The sequence below is a fragment of the Pseudophryne corroboree genome (genome assembly GCF_028390025.1).
Source record: "Pseudophryne corroboree isolate aPseCor3 chromosome 3 unlocalized genomic scaffold, aPseCor3.hap2 SUPER_3_unloc_9, whole genome shotgun sequence".
NCBI classification, from domain to species: Eukaryota; Metazoa; Chordata; class Amphibia; order Anura; family Myobatrachidae; genus Pseudophryne; species Pseudophryne corroboree.
This window is the reverse complement of record NW_026967585.1, coordinates 2,122,271-2,145,491: the sequence shown is the minus strand read 5'-3', so window position 1 is coordinate 2,145,491 and position 23,221 is coordinate 2,122,271. Positions and strand designations below refer to the sequence as shown.

Genomic DNA, 23,221 nt, shown 5'->3' with positions numbered 1-23,221 from the left:
GCAAGCCTCCATGGTTGGGGTGCAGTGACCCTAGGGGCTCGGTTCCAATGAAGGTGCTCTGATCAAGAGGTTTCCCTTCCGATAAAAGTTTTGGAACTCAGGGCGATTTACAATGCCCTTCTGCTGACCTTTTTTATATCCTTCAGTATCAGGCCATACAGGTATGGTTGGAAAATGCACCAACTGTGGCATACATAAACCAACAAGGAGGTCCAAACTGCAGAGCTGCAATGAGGGAGGTGTCACAGATACTCCTCTGGGTGGAGCGGAATACCAAGGCCATTTCCACCATATTGATTCTGGGAGTAGACAGTTGGGGAGCAGACTTCCTCAGGAGACACGATCTGCACCTGGGGGAATGGGGCCTCTACCCACAAGTGTTTCAGCAGATATTTCATCGGTGGGGCTACCCGCAAATCGACTTGTTGATTTCTCAGCTTACCAAGAAGCTTCTGCGTTACTGTTCTGGGACGAGGGATCCACAGGCCGCAGCAGTGGACGCTCTGGCGACACCATGGATTTACCGGTTGGTGTACTTGTTTCCTCCAGGTCCTGTAATTCCAAGAGTTCTCAAAGGACTTAAAGGGACAGGGTTCAGGCAATTCTGATTGCCCCAGACTGGCCCCGCAGGGCCTGGTATGTAGACATTCTAGCCTTATTACTTATTACCCCTGGCCTCTGACAATTGAGGATGATCGTCTTACACCAGGGACGTTCGTCTATCCAGACTTACCACGGCTACGTTTGATGCAATGGAAGTATATTGGGAGGATTTTTGCCAGGAAATAGATACCGGGCAAGGTTATCTCGACTATGCTCCAAGCCGGCCAGATGGTCGCATCAAAACATTACCATCGCATATGGAAGAAATGTGTCTCTTGGTGTGAGGGTCAACAGTATTCTGCTGTGGATTTTCATCTGGGACATTTCTTGCACTTCCTGCAGGCTGTTGTCGATGTGGGCCTACATTTAGGCTCCATAAAAGTTCAAATCTCAGCCTTGTCTTTTTTTCATCCAGGGAAGTAGATTATAGTGGTACTATATAAATAGAAGGTAGTTTCACCTCCAGGCAAATGCTTCAATTTAGTGTAGTGACCCTGGTCCAGCTGTCAGGACACTAATTTATATTAAACCTTATTGAAGGCAAAGCATGCAATGGCCATGCACCAGGATGCAAACTGGCAGTCATCTCCCTCCCCAATATCACCACTGGGCTCCAGTGACTGTGGGCAGCCTGTTCTGTCCCCAGCAGTAGCGGGAGCTACGCACCTGTGTTACCTGGAGAGCAAGTACTCCCGTCTAAGCCAAAAGCACCTTCAAGTCAGGTATCCGGAGCATGCAGGAAAGTCTGGGCGCACATAGCCCCAGAATACAGCCCATGGCTTCATAGGCGTCACTAGGCTGCGGCAGTGAACGGTGCCCAGAGTGAGCGGAGCGAGCGGCTTTAGGGCAGTAGGAGTGGGGGCTTAATAGATTGGGTCTTGGTCCCAGCGGCGGCTGAGAGCTATCAGGTAGGGTAGATAAGAAGCCACTTAGTGAGGAGCACGTCTGGATGGACCACGCCCCTCTTATTTTTTATTTTATATACTAACAGGGGTGACAGGTGTGGTACATCCCTGCAAAGGCAGATCCAATCTCTTTCTCATCAGACTCTGCTGTCTTCCCTGCACTCTCACTCAGATGTTCACTGCTGCCAGTAGCACACGTATGAGAAGCAGAAGTATGGCGGCAGCAGTATAGATTCTGATATGTAATTCTCTGTATCATACTTACTATACACACATCATCCTTATTACTAATGAGAGTATAGAGGTAATACACTGATGATGGGGATGTAAAAATAGGATTTTAATTACCTACCGGTATATCCTTTTCTCGTAGTCTGTTGGGGATTCTGGGGTCCATTTAGTACCATGGGGTCTAGACGGGTCCTTTGGGACCCACTGGCACTTTAAGAGTTTAATAGTGTAGGCTGGCCCCTCCCTGTATGCCCCTCCTACCAGACTCAGTCTAGAAACTGTGCCCGAGGAGACGGACATACTTCAAGAGAAGGAAATACACAGATAGTGGTGAGATTCACACCAGCTCACTCATAACAAAAAGCCGAACTAACCAACTTGGAACAATTCAGCAATGGCTGATCCAACAATACTGAACCAAGTAACAATGCAGTAATACGAAGCACAGGGCGGGAACCCAGCATCCTCTATGGACTATTAGAAAAGGATTTATTGGTAGGTAATTAAAATCCTATTTTCTCTTACGTCCTAGAGGATGCTGGGATCCATTTAGTACCATGGGGATGTACCAAAGCTCCCAGTACAGGAGTGAGAGTGATGAGGTTCCTACAGAACTGATTGCCCAGACTTGAGGTCCTCAGAGGCCAAAGTATAGAACTTGTAAAACCTAGCAAACATGTTCGACCGTGACCAAGTAGCTGCTCGGCAAAGCTGAATAGCCGAGACACCCTGGGCAGCTGACCAGGAAAAACCCACTTTACGGGTAGAGTGGGCCTGAACAGATTTTGGAATTGGCAATCCTGCCGTGGAATAAGCATCCTGGATAGTAAGCCTGATCCAGCGTGAAATTGTCTGCTTAGAAGCAGGACACCCAATCTTGTTGGGATCATAAAGTACAAATAGTGCGTACGACTTCCTGTGATGAGTAGTTCTCTTCACATAGATTTTCAAAGCCCGCACGACATCCATGGACTTTGAGGTAATTGAGGTGTCAGTAGCCACTGGCACCACAATAGGTTGGTTGATATGAAAAGCTGACACAACCTTAGGGAGAAATTGCTGACGCATTCTGAACTCGGCTCTATCCTCATGGAAAATCAAGTAGGGGCTCTTGTGCAAAAATGCCCCCAATTCTGACAGACGTCTGGCAGAAGCCAAGGCCAACAACGTGACCGCCTTCCAAGTAAGAAATTTTACGTCCATCTCCTGTAAAGGTTTGAACCAATCCGATTGCAGGAACTGCAGCACCACATTAAGATTCCAAGGTGCCATAAGAGGCACAAAGGGTGGTTGGATGTGCAGAATTCCTTTCAAGAAAGTCTGAACCTCAGGGATAGCAGCCAATTGTTTCTGGAAGAAAATAGACAAGGCCGAAATCTGGAACTTGATGGAGCCCAAGCGTAGGCCAACATCCACACCCGCTTTCAGAAAGAGGAGAAAATGTCCCAGTTGAAACTCCACCGTAGGAAACTTCTTGGATTCACACCAAAACACATACTTTTTCCAAATCTGGTGGTAATGCGTAGACGTTACCCCCTTCCTAGCTTGGATCAGAGTAGGAATAACTTTATTCGGAATGCCCTTCCGAGCTAAGATCTGGCATTCAACCTCCATGCCGTCAAACGTAGCCGCGATAAGTCGTGATAGGCGAACGGCCCCTGCAGTAGAAGGTCCTCGCGAAGAGGAAGAGGCCTCGGAAGATCCACGTGCCAAGCCTGCCTTGGCCAGTCCAGAGCAATGAGGATCGCCGAAACTGTTTATCTTTTTATTAGTTTGAGAATCCTTGGGATGAGTGGAAGTGGAGGGAACACATATACTGACTGGAACACCCATGGAGTCACCAGGGCGTCCACCGCCACTATCTGTGGGTCTCGTGACCTGGAAAAGTACCTCCGAAGAGCCTTGTTGAGGCGATAGGCCATCATTTCTATCTGAGGTACACCCCATCGGCGTTTTACTTCTGTGAATACCTCCGGGTGGAGGCCCCATTCTCCTGGAAGGAGATCGTGTCTACTGAGGAATGAAGATCGCCTACAGTGCCAGCGCGTGTCTTTCTGCCCAGAGGAGGATTCTTGTTACCTCTGACATTGCAGCCCTGCTCTTCATTCCACCCTGCCTGTTTATGTAGGACACCGCTGTGACGTTGACTGACTGAACCTGCATGGCTCGATATTGCAGAAGATGAGCCACTTTTAGAAGGCCATTGTATATGGCTCTTAGTTCCAGAATGTTTATTGGAAGGACCGATTCCTGGCTTGACCACTTTCCTTGGAAGTTTTCCCCCTGGGTGACTGCTCCCCAACCTTTGAGGCTTGCATCTGTGGTTAGAAGAATCCAATTCTGAATCCCGAACCTGCGGCCCTCGAGCAGGTGAGAAGTTTGCAGCCACCAGAGTAGTGAAATTCTGGCATTCGGCGACAGGCATATCCGTTGGTGCATGTGAAGATGCGATCCCGACCACTTGTCCAAGAGATCCAGCTGGATGAAGCGTGCATGGAATCTTCCGTATTGTAGAGCCTCGTAGGAGGATACCATCTTCCCCAGAAGGCAAATGAACCGATGAACCGATACCCAGGGAGGTTTCAAGACATCCCGGACCATTGATTGGATCACCAAAGCTTTCTCCACCGGTAGAAACACCCTCTGCACTTCCGTGTCGAGTATCATCCCTAGAAAGGGCAGTCTCCTTGTCGGTTCCAAATGTGACTTTGGAAGGTTCAGGATCCACCCATGATCCCAGAGTAGTTGAGTTGAGAGCGAAATATCCTGCAACAGCTTCTCCTTGGAAGATGCTTTTATTAGCAGATCATTCAGATATGGAATTATGTTCACTCCTTGTTTGCGTAGGAGGAGCATCATCTCCGCCATGACCTTGGTGAACATCCTTGGTGCTGTGGAGAGGCCAAATGGCAATGTCTGGAATGGATAGTGACAGTCCTGTAGTGCAAACCGTAGATAGGCCTGGTGAGGTGGCCAGATCGGAATGTGAAGGTACGCATCCTTGATATCCAGGGATACTAGGAATTCCCCCTCCTCCAGACCTTAGATTAACGCTCTCCGAGACTCCATCTTGAATTGGAAAACCCTCAAGTAGGGGTTCAACGCCTTCAGGTTCAATATAGGCCTTACCTAACCGTCCAGTTTTGGTACCACAAACAGGTTTGAGTAATAACCCTTGGTTTTTGGGTGAGGTGGAACTGGAACAATAACATTTGTGCGTACCAGTTTTTGAATGGCTTCTTGTAGAATAGCACTTTCTGTCAGTGAAGCTGGTAAGCCTGATTTGAAGAATCTGTGAGGTGGGAGTTGCTGAAACTCCAGTCTGTACCCCTGGGTAACAATATCTGTCACCCAGGGGTCTAGGCATGATGACGCCCAGACATGACTGAAATTTTTTAGTCTCACTACCACCTGCCTGATCTCCAGACTGAGAGGTCCACCATCATGCTGAATATTTGGAGGTAGCTGAACCTGGATTCTGTCCCTGGGAACCTGTTGGTGCAGGTTTTTTGGATCTTCCCCAACCTCCTCTAAAGAAGATGGGAGGGTTGGATTTTTTAAATTTTGCGGTCCGAAAGGACTGCAGTGTAGGTGTACGATAAGATTTTCTACCTGGGGCTGCTTGTTGTCTTACCCGCAGTGGCAGTGGAAATCCACAAATCCAATGCGTCCCTAAATAGTGCCTGACCTGTGAATGGCAGGTTCTCCACACTTTTCTTAGATACTGCATCCGCAGTCCATTGACGTAGCCAGAGTCCTCTGCGTGCCGAGACAGCCATGGAAGTAGCAGGCCAATGTCCTTCATGGCCTCCACCATGAAACCTGCAGAATCCTGTATGTGATGTAAAAACAAGTCAATGTCACTCCTATCTATAGTATCTAAGTCCTCTAGTAAGTTGCCTGACCACTTTACTATGGCTTTAGAAATCCATGCACAAGCAATAGTGGGCCCTAAAGCCACACCTGTAGTACTGTATAGTGATTTAAACGTAGTCTTAATCTTGCGGTCAGCCGGCTCCTTTATGGCGGTTGAACCAGGGACAGGTAAAACCACCTTTTTAGACAGCCTAGGTACAGAAGCGTCTACTATAGGTGGGTTTTCCCACTTCTTCCTATTCTCTTCAGGGAAAGGCAAAGCAATGAGAATTCTTATAGGGATCTGGAATTTTTTCTCTGGGTTTTCCCAAGATTTTTCAAACAAGGAGTTTTAACTCCTTAGAATCAGGGACGGTAAGCGAGGACTTCTTATTTACTGTAAAATAAGATTCCTCTACTTGTTCCGGAACCTTCTCAGAAATATGCAAAACATCTCTAATGGCTTCAGTCATTAGCTGCACCCCTTTAGCAATGGATGCATCCCCCCCCCTGCATGTCCCCATCACCGTCCCCTGTAACAGAGTCGGTATCAGTGTCAGCTTGCATTATCTGGGCAAGTGTACGTTTTTTGGGGTATGTAGGGGGGGTTTTAGATGAAGTAGTGGGAGCTGAATACTTCAAACCCACTACAGATTGTCTCAAAAACTGTGTCTCTTTCTCAGTATGTGACATCCTTGTTGAAATCTGGGATATCATTCCCCTTAAAGAATCCACCCATGGGGGTTCAGATTCAGAAGGCTGAGACAGCACATTGCAGTCCTGAGTACATGGAATAGACTCCTCAGGAGAAGATACACACTCTGCAGCACAGGACACAGAGTCCTTAGACATGGTAATGTGGATATACACACAGGAAAATGTCAGACACAGTTTCCCCCAGAGTACCTTCAGAGAGTCACAGAGTATAAGGAGCCAGCCACACAGCGCCCCTGTAGGCAGTTATTATGATAAAAGCCCGGCGCTGACTAACTAACCTTAATAGGGAGGGCAGCGCTCCCTGTCAGTGTCCTAGTTCCTATGATCTGCAGGGGGAAAATGGCGCTGGTGAGTGCTGGATCCACTCTGAGAGGAAGCCCTGCCCCATGTAATGGCGCGTGGCTTCCTGCACTAATTGTTTATACTGGCCTGAGGATTTTAGCGCTAACAGGTATATTAGCCCCTGTTATCTGCATGACCAGTGTAGGGTTTATCCGCGCTGGCTCAGGACGCCCCTCAAAGCGCCTACATTGTGTGTTGCTGAGCCTTCCTGAAGCGCAGCCTGTCAGAGCTGCGCTTCCACCCTTGCGCCGGCAACCCGCTAACCGGGACGCTTGCGCTGTACTCACCACTTTCTTCTGGCTTTGTTAGAGGTTGGCAGCCATGCTGCGGGAGTGAGCAGTTGCCTCATGGACTTGCGATCAGCAACCTCAGGAGCTCAGTGCCCTGTCAGCGGAGTAGAGAACCATTATCTCTTCAGGAAGTTGGTTTCTATCCTTCCCCCCCTAAGTCCCACGAAGCAGGGAGTCTGTTGCCAGCAGCCTTCCTGTAACCTAACTAACTCTAGAAAATGAAAAACTAAGAAAACTCCTAGGTGCTCCCCTAGCTGTGACCGGCTCCTCCCGGCACATTTTCTAAACTAAGTCTGGTAGGAGGGGCATAGAAGGAGGGGCCAGCCCACACTATTAAACTCTTAAAGGGCCAGTGGCTCCCAAAGGACCCATCTATACCCCATGGTACTAAATGGACTCGAGTGTCCTCTAGGACCTAAGAGAAAGTTGATTATAATCTAGCAGATGATGATTAGAGGATATCATATGGTGTATTGCATGTAAAGTACCTTGTTCCACACCTACTCTGCTGTAGCAATATACCTTATATAACGGAGAGTAACACATGTACAGGCTTACCAGCGTATGAGCACACACATAAAGGAATACTACCTTACTAATGCTTCCAGGAGTAACATTAGGAGACATTTCTCTGATCCATCAGCTCATATGACTGGTATTATTGTTCATCTAGAATCTCCAATTCATACGATATGTTCCCCATCCATTGTTTTACATTGGTGCTGACATAGGACTTGGCGAGTGACTACATCTCCATTTATACTTCATGGTTAGTTACCAGTACAAGAGAGAGATATATATAAGTCTTATTATAATATTACATTTGTTATTGGGAGTGTTCTCAGGAGGGTGGACACAATGATAGTTTGAGACACAATATTATAAAGCCTTCAGTAAAAGTTATGTTTTATTATACACACACATTTACAATTAAGTGTCCCAGAGAGTCGTCTTCTCCTATTGTTTACAAGATTAATATTGTTACAGAAAATGTCACATTTCCATAATGTATTTTATTTCCAGCAGATGGACACACAAGCAGGAATATCTCAGAAGGACATCTAATGTTATCCCCGGATTGTGACATAAAAGATAATGACAGTAGACAGGATTCTCCAGGAGCTAATCCCATTACCCCAATTATACATCCAGCTCTATCAGCTGATCCCTCTGATCCTGGGAAATGTTCTCCTGATCACTCTGATATTGGTGCATCTGTTACAGCTCTGACAGTAGATACAGTGTTTCCCTGTTCCATAGATGCCAAATGTTTTACACAGAACACAAAGCCTATTAACCCACACACAGGTAAGGCAGGTGAGAGGCCACTGATATGTTATGAGTGTGGGAAATGTTTTACATACAAATCACAACTTGTTATACATAACAGAAGTCACACAGGTGAGAAGCCTTTTCCATGTTCTGAGTGTGGGAAATGTTTTGTATGGAAATCAGATCTTGTTATGCATCAGAGAAGTCACACAGGTGAGAAGCCATTTTCTTGCTCTGAGTGTGGGAAATGTTTTACACAGAAATCACAACTTGTTACCCATCAGCGAAGTCACACAGGTGAGAAGCCATTTCCATGTTCTGAGTGTGGGAAATGTTTTGTAAGTAAATCACAACTTGTTACACATCTGCGCAGTCACACAGGTGAGAAGCCTTTTCCATGTTCTGAGTGTGGGAAATGTTTTACATGTATATCAGATCTTGTTATACATCGCAGAAGTCACACAGGTGAGAAGCCATTTTCTTGCTCTGAGTGTGGGAAATATTTTACACGGAAATCACAACTTGTTACCCATCAGCAAAGTCACACAGGTGAGAAGGCATTTCCATGTTCTGAGTGTGGGAAATGTTTTGCACTCAAATCACGTCTTGTTACACATCAGAGAAGTCACACAGGTGAGAAGCCATTTTCTTGCTCTGAGTGTAGGAAATGTTTTGCACACAAATCAGTTCTTGTTATACATCAGAGAAGTCACACAGGTGAGAAGCCATTTTCTTGCTCTGAGTGTGGGAAATGTTTTACACAGAAATCAAGTCTTGTTAATCATCACGGAAGTCACACAGGTGAGAAACGAATTTCTTGCTCTGAGTGTGGGAAATGTTTTACATACAAATCACAACTTGTTTCCCATCAGCTAAGTCACACAGGTGAGAAGGCATTTCCATGTTCTGAGTGTGGGAAATGTTTTGCACACAAATCAGTTCTTGTTAGACATCAGAGAAGTCACACAGGTGAGAAGCCATTTTCTTGCTCTGAGTGTGGGAAATGTTTTACATACAAATCACAACTTGTTTCCCATCAGCTAAGTCACACAGGTGAGAAGGCATTTCCATGATCTGAGTGTGGGAAACGTTTTGCACACAAATCAGTTCTTGTTAGACATCAGCGAAGTCAGACAGGTGAGAAGCCATTTCTATACTCTGAGAAATAAATAATCAGAATCAGCTTTATTGGCCAGGTGCACTCGCGTACACTAGGAGTTATTTGTGGTACAATGCATCGCCAAGCAGCAACATGAAAGGGGAATACATGGCATAAGAAGGGGGAAAAACATAGCATACATTACACACATTACACATATGAGTTCATACTGCACATTGCAACTGTACAATAGACTCAACATATTATACATGTAAGACTAAAGACGAAGGCTGCTTGGCAGAGCGGCACTGAGGCAGCCATCCGCAGCGCCAACTAGAACTCAAACAATGCATATAATACAGAAGATTTAAGTATTACACATCAAAAGATAAACCAGACAGACAAAAAAAAAAAAAGACACAAAGAATAATGCAGGATTGGTGTAGGCATTTTGAGTAATAACTTCCATGGGCTGTGTATTCCACCCTCACAGGGTACCAGGTGCGGCAGCCATCTTCGGCGCACTGCGTAGGAGTACCCTGGGTGGAGTAGTCCATCCTTGAGGGGTAGGCCTGTAAGGTACTACTGATGTTCTCTGCCAGAGGGTTAGTGGGCATAGTCCTGGTGATTTCATTTTCGAGGTTTGATGAGTCCACATAATGGTCTGGATTTCTTTCTTGATGTTGTTGCTTAGAGATAGGAATGCTTTGAGTATTTTAACGCACAGCTGTGCATGGCTGAAGCTATAAATATATACACACAATAGACATCACTCAAATTGTACACAATAGACATCACTCAGGTGAGGAACCATTTTAATCTTCTGGAATATACTCATCATTGCCATGCTTGTTCTTCAAGGTTCTTATCCTATCTCCTATGCTTTTTGCAATATACATGTTACCACTGGGTGAAATAATCAGATGTCATACCATCGTCTACCACTGCTATGCAGATGACCTGTCTTTGCTCTAGGTACTGAGAGCCCAGTACCAATCCTAAATGGTTGTCTAGTTGAGCTCCAGGTGTGGGTTATGCCAGTTAGCTGTGATTCAGTCCTGGTGAAACAGGTCTTTAAGCTCACCAACAAAGAGCAGGGCTGCAGCTCAGCTTTACCTACCAACCAGGCTTACACTTGGGGGTTCAGAGTTACAAAATGCTGATCATGTGCGGAATCTTGGAGTCCTGGATGGTGGAGTGACACTTAGACATAAGGTATCTGCCACAATCAGATCCTCATCTGAGGAACATAGCCAGACTCCAGCACTTTATTCCCTCAGAAGATCTACCTACAGTCATACATGCACTTGTATCATCACACATAGACTACTGCAATGTCCTCTACCTGGGTCTCCCAGCAAAAGAATTGCAGTGCTTGTAGCTTGTACAGAATGCAGTAGCCAGGCTGTTACCTAACCAGCCCGTTCCTGCCACATAACACCCATTCTCTTCTCCCTTCACCGGCTGCCTGTAAGATGGTGACTCTATTACATAATCTTACTGACTCTCCCAATCCTACATGACCAGGATCCATGGTACCAGAAGCAGCTTCTGCCTCCTTACTTCCATATGAAGATGAAGGACTGTTACCATCAGTACCAAGAATTCTCAAGCAGTGCTGAGAGGTCAGGGGGAAGATAGGGTGGTGGCACTAGTGCTGTAGTAGGGGCTGCCAGAGGCAGTTTCTGTGAGAATCTTGTCCTCAAACAGCGCTAGGGTGTCAGAGGGGAGACAGGGTGGTGGCAGTAGTGGGGGGAGGCGGGGCGGGGGGAGATGTGACAGTAGCGGGAAGAGATGGGGCAGTGGCAATAGTGGGGGAGACAGGGCGGATGGCTGCAGTGCAGTACCAGGGGCTGCTGGAGGCAGTACAGAGGTGTATGGGTCCTGCACAGAACCAGTTGATAATTAGACTTAATGATGATTATGCTTCCTTATTTCTAATTAATCCCTTGTATGTGTTACTGTTATTTGCTGTGTCAGCCTTTGTGTGTTCTGTGTAATAATCCTGAAAGTAGTGCTGCTACCGATCTCATATCATTTGTAGTAACTTGGAAAAGATGAGATATGAGGTGCACTCTGGAAGCTTATAGGGGATTAATCAGAGATGATCGCAGATGTGACATCACGCAGCCCTGGAAAATGGTCCCGGCCCACCCACATTTACCCCTAGGGATGCGGCCGCAATGTGTGTGTCTGCGCGGCCGCTGCGCATGTGCATATTGCCACCACCAGCAAACTGCTGCAGGCCGCTATTGCGGCTGGATCTGAATGACCCCCATAGGGTTTTGGCTCTCCTGATATACATGTTTTACTTACCTGCAATACTATAATGTAACTTGAATTGTTTCTGTGCTTTAAGGATATTTTATCCATGTTGTGCAGAGTAAAGTATTTTTTAAGTTTAAAATATAGAGAAAAATCTGTTTATTAAAGATATGAAATGTTTTTTTAAAAACAAAAGATTTCCGTTGAGTCTTTTTATGTGTCTGTGTATTCTCTTATTTCCAGATAATTGTCGCTATTGTGACAGAAACAATTTCCTGTTAATGTGTCACTTGTATTGTTACTTTTGTGTCCAGTGGGTGGACTCGGAAATGTTATCCTTTTCCTCGCAGCCCCAGTTGCTGGAGAAAATGAAGGAGGAGCTGTTGACGGGTCACGTTCCGCTTGAGTTGACAATATTCTCACCAGCAGGTCTTTCCACCTCTGCAGACTTATGTCCGGAAAGAGAGATACAACGTAGGCTTTAAACCTAGGATTGAGCACAGTGGCCAAAATGTAGTGCTCTGATTTCAACAGATTGACCACCCTTGAATCCTGGCAAAGCAAATGAAGGGCTCCATCCACAAGTATTTCCAGGGAAGACGTTAAGACCGAGGGACTATGCACAGGCCCAAGTGATTGTTTTATGATTTTTATTTATTTATTAACAGTTTCTTATATAGCGCAGCAAATTCCGTTGCGCTTTACAATTTGAAATAACAATAACAAACTGGGTGATAACAGTCATAGAGGTAGGAAGGCCTCCTTCTATGTATGAACCAACCGATAGAGGGAGTAATCCGAAAGTGTTAATACCAAAGATTAGCTAATCAGGTTGGAGGTGCGCCATTAAGCAAATTGCGATGACTGGTTAGGGGGTTTAGAAAAACACGCTAGTGGGCTTATATCTAAAGAAGCCTTAATGTGTGTTTTTCTTTGTTTCATGAATAAATGAAAAATAACTTTGATTTTTATTTAAGATAGATTTTTCAATAGGCATGAAATAAGTACCAACCAAGTATATCATTGTAAAACCCTGTACCAGAGCAGAATCCTCAATCACATGTGTTACCCATTCAGTACATATATAAATTGATAATTGACCACATCACAAAGATATGCACATGGAATAAAACAATATTGTTGGTAATAAAAGGTGTTCTCCTGTGACTGAGCATATCATGTGTAACCCTGTAACAGAGCACAGTTCTCTAAGGCATGCATATCCAATTCTACACATTTGTATCACTTCTGTGACAATATTGTTATTGAGAAGGGATATTCCCTGTAACAAGGTATACAATATGAAACCCTGTCACAGAGCAAGGTATACATTATATTATCCCAAGGTTAGTACATAGATAATATCCAGCTTTCTGCCTGTTTCATTCCAAAGCCCTGCTAAGTTGTCCCAACATGTATCTACACAATACTATTGCCAATCCCTGAGTGACGCCTGATATAAATATAAATCAGTCAGATAACGAGTAGTAACCAGTGACTAGTAATGACGTCTGTATGTAATGACTCCACAAATCAGGAGAACCACCTTTCTGTATCTCCAGCACCCGCTACAGAAATATAACATCTGAAGAATGAATGAGGCTGGGGAGAGAGTAGCAGCCTGTAATAATGATAATATATGCTGTTATATAAACAGTGCTATAACCATTCTTCTGGTAGAGATCCTTCCTCTGATAGATATAAAGAAGCTCTGGTGTATATAGGCTGAATCCCCCTTCTACTTTTATCCCATGTGCCGTGGGGCAGTGACTGGGAACAATGAGCAGGGAAAGCACCAATGCCGGAGCAGAAGGAAAGATAAAGTGCAGCAGCTTCTGCTGTCCCCGGGATCAGTCGCTCCTGATAATGTCTATTTATCATAAAAGAATTAGGGAGTCTCCATTGCGATGATATTCAGCATATACAATTTATTATCAAAGAGGCCACGCCTATAATTCAGCGCAGAGGAGCGTGACCCAAGACAGACTTCATCAATGATACCTGTGTCTTCAGGACATTTAGGCTTACATATATATATATATATATATATATATATATAGTACATGATTATACAATAATTCATAACTGATTAATCAATGGGGTGTGTATCTAGATATCATGGGGAACATGGCTTGGCTGATGGTGAATAACCGGAAGTGCCAAAGATGGTCAGTTGAGTTAATTGCACTGGCCGATCTTCTTCTGAAGATGGCAGACTGGCTCCATAAGTCTTGGATCTCCCATTCACATCAGTTGGACTTCTCAATAGGCCTTGTCAGCAAAGAGGTCATTCTTGTTCATCATGGCATGTTGTTTGTCCAAAGCAAAGGTCCATCAGATATTCATTATCATGTCCTCTTTCTCCTGACATAAAAACCTCATAAAATGTCATTAAGTTCTGGTTATCTAAATACAAGGGTCTCTATTGATAGATACGAATTCTCTGTCAGGTGATAGAACACAAAGGTCGAGAAGAAAACATTACTGTCAGGAGAATTACCTCTATATGAGAATTGAGATGTTAATTACCGATGCTAAAATGCTATATGTATAAAAGCACAATTTCTGAGGCAATACAGATGTATATTTGATTTTTCTTCATCATTCCTGCCTTTTGTTTAATCTCTAAACACAACATATAATGAATCAAATATTCATCGTATTCAACTTAATTTTCCCCAAATGAGTGTAGTAGTGTGAGATATGAGATAGGAAAAGGAAAACCCGTTCTCTGGATGCAATCGCCGGCACAAGTCCATTGAGTATCGATGTGAAAAGTCTCAACTCTCCAGAAACCTTGGACAGATAAGGGAAATGAAAGAGGTAGTGACAGAATGTGTTCTTTTCTTCTTCAACCTGGCTATAAGTTTTGGTTCCTTCTCACTATGTGTGTGTATTTGGAGCATGAGCATGTAAGCACCTATTAAGAGTATATTTCTGATAATTTACCTATGTGTGATAATACTACTATATTGCTATGTGTGGTAATACTACTATATTACTATGTGTGATAATACTACTATATTGCTATGTGTGATAATACTACTATATTGCTATGTGTGATAATACTACTATATTGCTATGTGTGATAATACTACTATATTGCTATGTGTGATAATACTACTATATTGCTATGTGTGATAATACTACTATATTACCTATGTGTGATAGTACTACTATATTGCTATGTGTGATAATACTACTATATTACCTATGTGTGATAGTACTACTATATTGCTATGTGTGATAATACTACTATATTACTATGTGTGATAATACTACTATATTGCTATGTGTGATAATACTACTGTATTGCTATGTGTGATAATACTACTATATTGCTATGTGTGATAATACTACTATATTACTATGTGTGATAATACTAATATATTGCTATGTGTGATAATACTACTATATTACTATGTGTGATAATACTACTATATTACTATGTGTGATAATACTACTATATTACTATGTGTGATAATACTACTATATTGCTATGTGTGATAATACTACTATATTACTATGTGTGATAATAATACTATATTACTATGTGTGATAATAATACTATATTACTATGTGTGATAATACTACTATATTGCTATGTGTGATAATACTACTATATTACTATGTGTGATACTACTACTATATTGCTATTTGTGATAATACTACTATATTGCTATGTGTGATAATACTACTATATTACTATGTGTGATAATACTACTATATTACTATGTGTGATAATACTACTATATTACTATGTGTGATAATACTACTATATTACTATGTGTGATAATACTACTATATTGCTATGTGTGATAATACTACTATATTGCTATGTGTGGGGTACTGCAGTGTAGGTAACGGGGTCATTACCATAAGCTTACTCCGTGGCTTCTTTTCGGGCCGTGGGAGTATTTTTTCACACGAGCATCCAAGGACAGGCAGGCATTTAATCAGGGCCGGCTCTAGGCATGTTCAAATAGAGCGGCCGCACAGGGCGCCACCCTTAATGGGCGCCGCGCGCTGGTGCCGCCATATTCGAACATGAAGCCGGCCCTGGTCACTGCAGGCGCTTGTGTGCGCTATACGCGCTGAGCGGCGTCGGTATCTAACGTCAGACGCCGGGCCGGCGCAGTGCACACAAGCGCCTTGGATGCTTCCTGGCCGGCCGCCCTCCCGCCCGCACCCGGCCCCACACCCGGACCCGGCCGCCCGCCCGCACCCGGACAGCAGTACTCACCCTCCAACGCTGCAGGTATTTGTGTGGGGGGGGTGTGTGAATAATTTAAGGATGGCACTGTGGGGGCATTTATGGATGGCACTGTGGGGGCATTTATGGATGGCACTGTGGGGGCATTTATGGATGGCACTGTGGTGGCATTTATCTGTCACTGTGGGGGCATTTATCTGGCACTGGGGGCATTTGTCTGGCACTGTGGGGGCATTTATCTGGCACTGGGGCATTTATCTGGCACTGTGGGGGCATTTATCTGGCACTGTGGGGCGCACTGTGGGGACATTTATCTGGCACTGTGGGGCGCACTGTGGGGACATTTATCTGGCACTGTGGGGACATGTATCTGGCACTGTGGGGGCATTTATCTGGCACTGGGCATTTATCTGGCACTGTGGGGCATTTATCTGGCACTGGGGGCATTTATCTGGCACTGTGGGAACATTTATCTGGCACTGTGGGGGCATTTATCTGGCACTGTGGGGACATTTATCTGGCACTGGGGGCATTTATCTGGCACTGTGGGGACATTTTTCTGGCACTGGGGGCATTTATCTGGCACTGTGGGGACATTTATCTGGCACTGTGGGGACATTTATCTGGCACTGGGGGCATTTATCTTGCACTGTGGGGACATTTATTTGGCACTGTGGGGCCATTTATCTGGCACTGTGGGGGCATTTATCTGGCACTGTGGACATTTATCTGGCACTGTGGGGGCATTTATCTGGCACTGGGGGCATTTATCTGGCACTGTGGGGACATTTATCTTGCACTGTGGGGACATTTATTTGGCACTGTGGGGGCATTTATCTGGCACTGTGGTCATTTATCTGGCACTGTGGGGGGCATTTATCTGGCACTGTGGACATTTATCTGACACTGTGGGGGCATTTATCTGGCACTGTGGGGGCATTTATCTGGCACTGTGGGGACATTTATTTGGCACTGTGGGGGCATTTATCTGGCACTGTGGGGGCATTTATCTGGCACTGTGGTAATTTATCTGGCACTGTGGGGGCATTTATCTGGCACTGTGGACATTTATCTGGCACTGTGGGGGCATTTATCTGGCACTGTGGGGACATTTATCTGGCACTGTGGGGGCATTTATCTGGCACTGTGGTCATTTATCTGGCACTGTGGGGGCATTTATCTGGCACTGTGGGGGCATTTATCTAGCACTGTGGGGGCATTTATCTGGCACTGGGGGCATTTATCTGGCACTGTGGGGGCATTTATCTAGCACTGTGGGGGCATTTATCTAGCACTGTGGGGGCATTTATCTAGCACTGTGTGGCCATTTATGTATCTGGCATTGCTGGGGGGCATGTCATGTGTAGCTGGCACGGCTGGGGAGCATATCATGTAGTGTTCCCGCTAGGCGTCTGTGGCTAGGCAATGTGTCTAACGTGCTCTGCCTGGCGCAAAGTGTCTAACGTGTTCTGTCTGGTGCAAAGTGTCTAACGTGCCCTGCCTGGCGCAAAGTGTCTAACGTGCTCTGCCTGGCGCAAAGTGTCTAACGTGCTCTGCCTGGTGCAAAGTGTCTAACGTGCTCTGCCTGGCGCAAAGTGTCTAACGTGCTCTGCCTGGCGCAAAGTGTCTAACGTGCTCTGCCTGGCGCAAAGTGTCTAACGTGCTCTGCCTGGCGCAAAGTGTCTAACGTGCTCTGCCTGGCGCAAAGTGTCTAACGTGCTCTGCCTGGCGCAAAGTGTCTAACGTGCTCTGCCTGGCGCAAAGTGTCTAACGTGCTCTGCCTGGCGCAGTGTGTATTAGCTGCACTGCTGTGTGGTGTAATGCGAATTGCCACTATTATGTGGCCACGCACCTTCCCCACGAAGCAACGCCCCTACATTTTTGATGCGCGCCTTCGGCGTGCACTGTCCATGCTTTACCATGTAGGTAGATGAGCATCAAGCATTACAGTACGTACGTCATTTTGCCATCCTAAATTAAAAATGTGCCCTCCCTGCCCTAAAAAGTGAACACTATCGTGTAACTGGCACTGCTAGGGGGGCATATTGTGTGTATCTGGCACTGCTGGGGGGCATATCATGTCTATCTGACACTATACTGGAGACATTGTGTGTAAGGAACACTACTGTGGCTGTTATGTGTAAGGCTGCTAATTGTGTGCGTAGAGGGTGTGTGAAAATATATTTATAGTCTAATAATATGAAGTTATGAGGCCACACCCACTTTCCAATAGGCCACACCCACTTTTCATGGAGCGCGCGCCTTCTGCGCGCACATTGGGGGGGGGGGGGGGCTTTTACATGTTTTTACTCAGTGAGCTAGTAGGCCTGGAGCCGGCCCTGCATTTCATTGTTACATAAATTGTAAAGATTATAAGAATTATTATAACAGTGTAATATTTGGTAAATCAATTTTTTTAATTCCGGCTCCCATCCATCTGAAGGGGTCCCAATCAGCCGATTGGGTCATATGTTCTTGTATATCCTGCAACAACTTAACCTTCTGTTCAATGGGATTATAATTATCTGCGATGATAAAACAACACATTCCTTTAAATTGTTCACAACCACTTCCTGCTTTAAGTAACCGGTAGTCAATGGCTACTCTATTTGTATCATACCATCTCTTCTCTAAGTTCTTCATTTATAAGAGCAATAGCCGTACTGGTGGCATTTATGGTTTTAGCCAATCCACAAGCTAAGCTATTTATCACCCTTGTGTTATACAGGCTGAGTCCTGGGACTCCTATGAGTGAAAAGGCTAATGCTGAGTATTGTGCCTCGCTAAGTAATGGTAAGTCTGATCGCCAATCAGGATCTAAAGACCTTTTTTCTTTACTGTGAGAGTCCAAAGTAGTTATGTTTGCGTGAGCTGCTACAAAAGTGAGTCTGCCTAAATAACAAATACCCATGTGATCTGCTGGGTAATAAGAATATGCAATATCCCCACATACTAATAAGAAAGCCCCTGGGCATGTATATATCAATTCTAGGGCTGCTTATTGTTACCAAGGAAGTACACTTTGGGGTAACCCCTAAAGACTCAAACTGTGGCTTACCAACAATATCCCAACAGTTCTTTTCAGATATACTAGGCTGGATCTCCAGCTTATAGCTAGTGGTGTGATACCGCCCAATTTTATCTTCCGGGTTGTTGGTCCCTAATGTTTCCATGTTAATGTCCATAAAGGTAATATTTTTCCTGGTAACAATTCTATCTTCTGCATTTCTTCTATTGTTATTGGAATACATATAAAGCAGGTCTTATAAGCTTCTCCCACATGTTTGGGTGGTACTACACAGAAAGCATTACTATGGGCGGCAGCTGGGGCCAGTTCTACAAAGGTGTTCCTCTCATATACTCCAGCTTTTCTCACTGGGCCCTCATAGGGGCTTTCATCTGTCTTTGTGTTTTTATTCTTATTTTCCCTTTCCACGGGGAGCCATTCCTGATCATGGAGTGCATGGTGTGTGTCTGAGTGTTGTGTCTGATTCCTCTCCTCACCTTCATAACACCAAACTATGCAATTATTCTGTGGGATCCTTAAACAGTGAGTACAGAGACATCTATACACATTTACCATTTTGTGGCATTCGGTCTGTTCTAGGGGGGCTCTGACTGTGCTTGCACCTCCAAAGAGCAATGGGTCATCGTGGCACCAATCTATACATCTTTGTTCAGGGTTCCGTCTGCAATATTTACAAATACATCTGGCTACTAGGGGTAGCTTTTGACATCTATTTGGGTATACCTCTTTAGCCTCTCTTTTCTTCCTCTCGTTTCTAGTGTCTAGGGGTGTGATGAGAGGTACATAACTAGGATAATGATGTATTACCTCCTCAAAGGTCATCAGAGACATACCCTCTGGGGAAGCCACCTTGTGCACTTTATCAGACTGACCCTTCCCTGGGCCCTCAGTCATCCTTGTTAATAAGTAGTAAGTCAATAATCCCATCCATATAATTATTCCCAGGCTTACAACCGATACTCCAATCTCGATGGCCCGTCTGGATGTTTTCTTCACCTGATTGGGGTTTAGCAACACTGACTATCCCACATCATTCTCAACATACAACTTACCAAACCAGGCCATGTTTATGTTATGCACACCAGTGCCAGCAGGAATGTACTGGTGTCTGAACGGAGAGGGATGCAAAACAAATGAACTCACAGACAGACTGGGGAATATGACATTACATACACAGAAGGTGATAGGGTAACAAAATAAACACAAAGTGAACAGAGAAGCCCAAAGGCTAAGAAACTGGGTGTCTCCCTAGTATTAGGAATGCTCAGATGGAAAGAAGCGAGATGTTGTGATTTAATACGTAGAGAACCCGAAATGCTGTTGCTAAGGGCGACAGCAAAACCCTAAAGGGTTACCAACGGGTGTGGCAGTAAACTCCTTGGTCAGAGATGGAATAATAGACACAAGGAGAGTCTCCACAATCCTAGTCCTCACTTGCAGTGCACCGGTTCAGCTTACTGCCACTAAACTGACACCTGGACACCTTGCACAGTGAGAAAGGATTTTGGCAGGCAAGTCTGAGAATACAGCCGCAAACTTGCTAGGTTCACAGAGTAGCAAAAGAACCCCAGCAGGTTAAACGACTGACTCCAGTCTTACTGCTCGGTCTGGATTGGCAGAGTGTAGTACCAAATCCCAAGGCCTATTTGCAGTAAGCAACAAGCAAATACAAAGTTACACAGTACTAGCTTACTTTCAGGAACTGACTAACCAACAAAGATTCAGCAGCATCTGCCTAACCTGAGAAGAGGGTTTATATAGCAGGTGCTGTCCACGCCCCACTCAGACCTCACAGACTGTGAGCACAAAATGCAGCACCGGATCCCATGCTGTGCACAGAGCCTGTAACCACTGCACAGCAAAAGACCCGAACCGGAGTATCAGCTGCGCTCAGGTTACTCCGCTAGCACTTGCCTCCCGGTTGCCATGACGACGTGGCAGCACAGGGCAGGAGACTCTAACAGTACCCCCCCTCTGACGAGGGGTCAAAGAACCCCTACCACCGGGTTTATCTGGGAACTGCGAGAAGAAAGAGCATATCAGTCTGGGGGCATGAAGATCACAACTGCGCACCCACGACCGCTCCTCCGGGCCATACCCCTTCCAGTGCACCAAAAATGACAGCCAACCCCGAACCATCTTGGAGTCAAGAATCCTTTCAACAACAAACTCCCTCTGGCCACGTATCAGAAGAGGGGAAGGTCTTCCACTGGAAGAAGGATTACTAATCACCCGTTTTAAAAGGGAACAATGAAATGTTTTATTGATACCCAATGAACGGGGCAGATCTAACTGAAATGCCACCGGATTGATAACCCTGGTGATCTTATAAGGGCCAATGAACCGGGGGCCTAACTTATGAGATGGCTGTCTCAACTTCAAATTCTTGGTGGACAACCAGACAAAGTCTCCTAATTTGAAGCTGCAGGGTATTTTCTGCTTATCAAAAACCCTTTTGGTCACTAATGACACAGACACAAGGGCTTTCTTCACTTTCCTCCAAATACCCCTAAGGACCGAAACCACAGAGGAACCACCAGGCGTGGAGTCCAGGGGGTCAAAAGAATTGGCCTTAGGATGATGCCCATACACACAAAGGAAGGGAGAGATCCCTGTAGCAGAGTGAGCCGCGTTGTTATAGGCAAACTCCGCCATGGACAGATGAGCAACCCAGTCAGTGTGACACTTGGAGACATAACATCTGAGGAACTGCTCCAAGGACTGGTTCACCCTTTCAGTCTGCCCATTAGACTGCGGATGGTAGCCTGACGACAAGCTGACAGAAATCTGGAGATCGGAACAAAATGCCCTCCAGAATTTGGCCACAAACTGGGATCCGCGGTCAGAGACCACATCAAGTGGCAACCCGTGGAGGCGCACAACATGCAGCATAAATAATTCAGACAGGCGTCTGGCCGATGGCAGCCCAACCAGTGGAACGAAGTGCGCCATCTTCGAAAACCTGTCAACGACAACCCAGATGACTGTCATCCCCGAGGATTTGAGCATTCCACCACAAAATCCATTGAAATGTTGGTCCATGGCTTAGATGGAATAGAGAGTGGATGTAATGGGCCAACAGGAACCCCTCTAGGAGTTTTATTTCGGGCACAGATGTCACATGCCCGAACCCACTGATCCACATCCCTAGCCACCGAGGGCCACCACACCACCCTAGACAGCAACTCCCGAGTTCTGGCAATACCCGGGTGACCTGCCGACTTCTTGGCATGGAATTCCAGGAACACTCGCTGTCTTAACCTAGGAGGCACAAACAAAAGACCTACCGGAAGGTCTGGAGGAGGCTGCTCCTGTGCTCTAAGGACTAATGACAAGAGGTCCCGGGTAATGCCCACTTTAATACATGATGGGGACACAATGGAAATGGCTCCTCGGTGGTCTCCTGGATTGGAGCAAAACTCAGCGAGAGCGCATCAGCCTTGATGTTTTTTGACCCAGGGCGATATGTTATCAAAAAATTAAAGCGAGCAAAAAACAAAGCCCATTGTGCCTGCTTGGCATTGAGGCGCTTCGCTGACTCTAAATATGCCAAATTCTTATGGTCGGTGAGAATTGAGACCACAAACTTAGCCCCCTCAAGCCAGTGTCTCCACTCCTCGAGTGCATCCTTAATAGCCAACAATTCCCGGTTACCCACGTCATAATTCATCTCGGCAGGCGAAAATTTACGAGAAAAGTAAGCACAGGGATGAAGGCGATTATCAGACACCCCCATCTGAGAGAGCACTGCCCCAATACCCATCTCAGAGGCATCCACCTCCACCACAAAAGGACGCTCTGGATCTGGGTGTCGCAGCACCTTGGCCTAGACAAATGCCCTTTTGAGACGGGCAAAAGCCGCTTTGGCCTCACAAGACCAGTGAGCAACATCCGCCCCTTTCTTAGTGAGTGCCACCAAGGGCGCCACTATAGACGAAAATCCAGCGATAAATCATCTATAAAAATTCGCAAAGCCCAGAAAACGCTGAAGCGCCTTCAAACTAGTGGGCTGCACCCAATCCAGGACTGCCTGTACCTTGGAACCCTCCATTTGGAAACCTTCTGGGGAGATAATATATCCTAGAAATGCGATTTGCTGAACTTCAAATTCGCACTTCTCCAGCTTTGCCCCAAGCTGGTGGTCTCTGAGTTTCTGGAGGACTAAGCGTACATGCTTCCGATGTTCCTCCAGGGAATGGGAGAAGATTAGGATGTCATCTAAGTATACAACTAAGAATCTATCCAAATATTCCCTGAGCACATCGTTCATGAAGTCCTGGAAGACTGCCGGGGCATTACAGAGCCCAAAAGGCATCACCAAATATTCATAATGCCCTGAGTGGGTATTAAAGGCAGTCTTCCATTCATCCCCCTCTCTTATTCGGATTAGATTGTACGCAC

At 45.5% G+C, this 23,221-nt stretch overlaps 1 protein-coding gene across 1 annotated transcript in view; it reads left to right on the top strand.

Moving 5' to 3' along the window:
* LOC134984891 (gastrula zinc finger protein XlCGF26.1-like) overlaps positions 1–11,048 on the top strand; it is a 40,200-nt gene extending 29,152 nt beyond the window's left edge. Inside the window, exon 4 of the mRNA XM_063950367.1 lies at positions 7,970–11,048. Within this exon, the coding sequence (XP_063806437.1) occupies positions 7,970–9,288 (1,319 nt within the window). The 3' untranslated portion in view covers positions 9,289–11,048. The remainder of the gene's footprint in view (positions 1–7,969) is intronic.
* Positions 11,049–23,221: the final 12,173 nt, after the last annotated feature.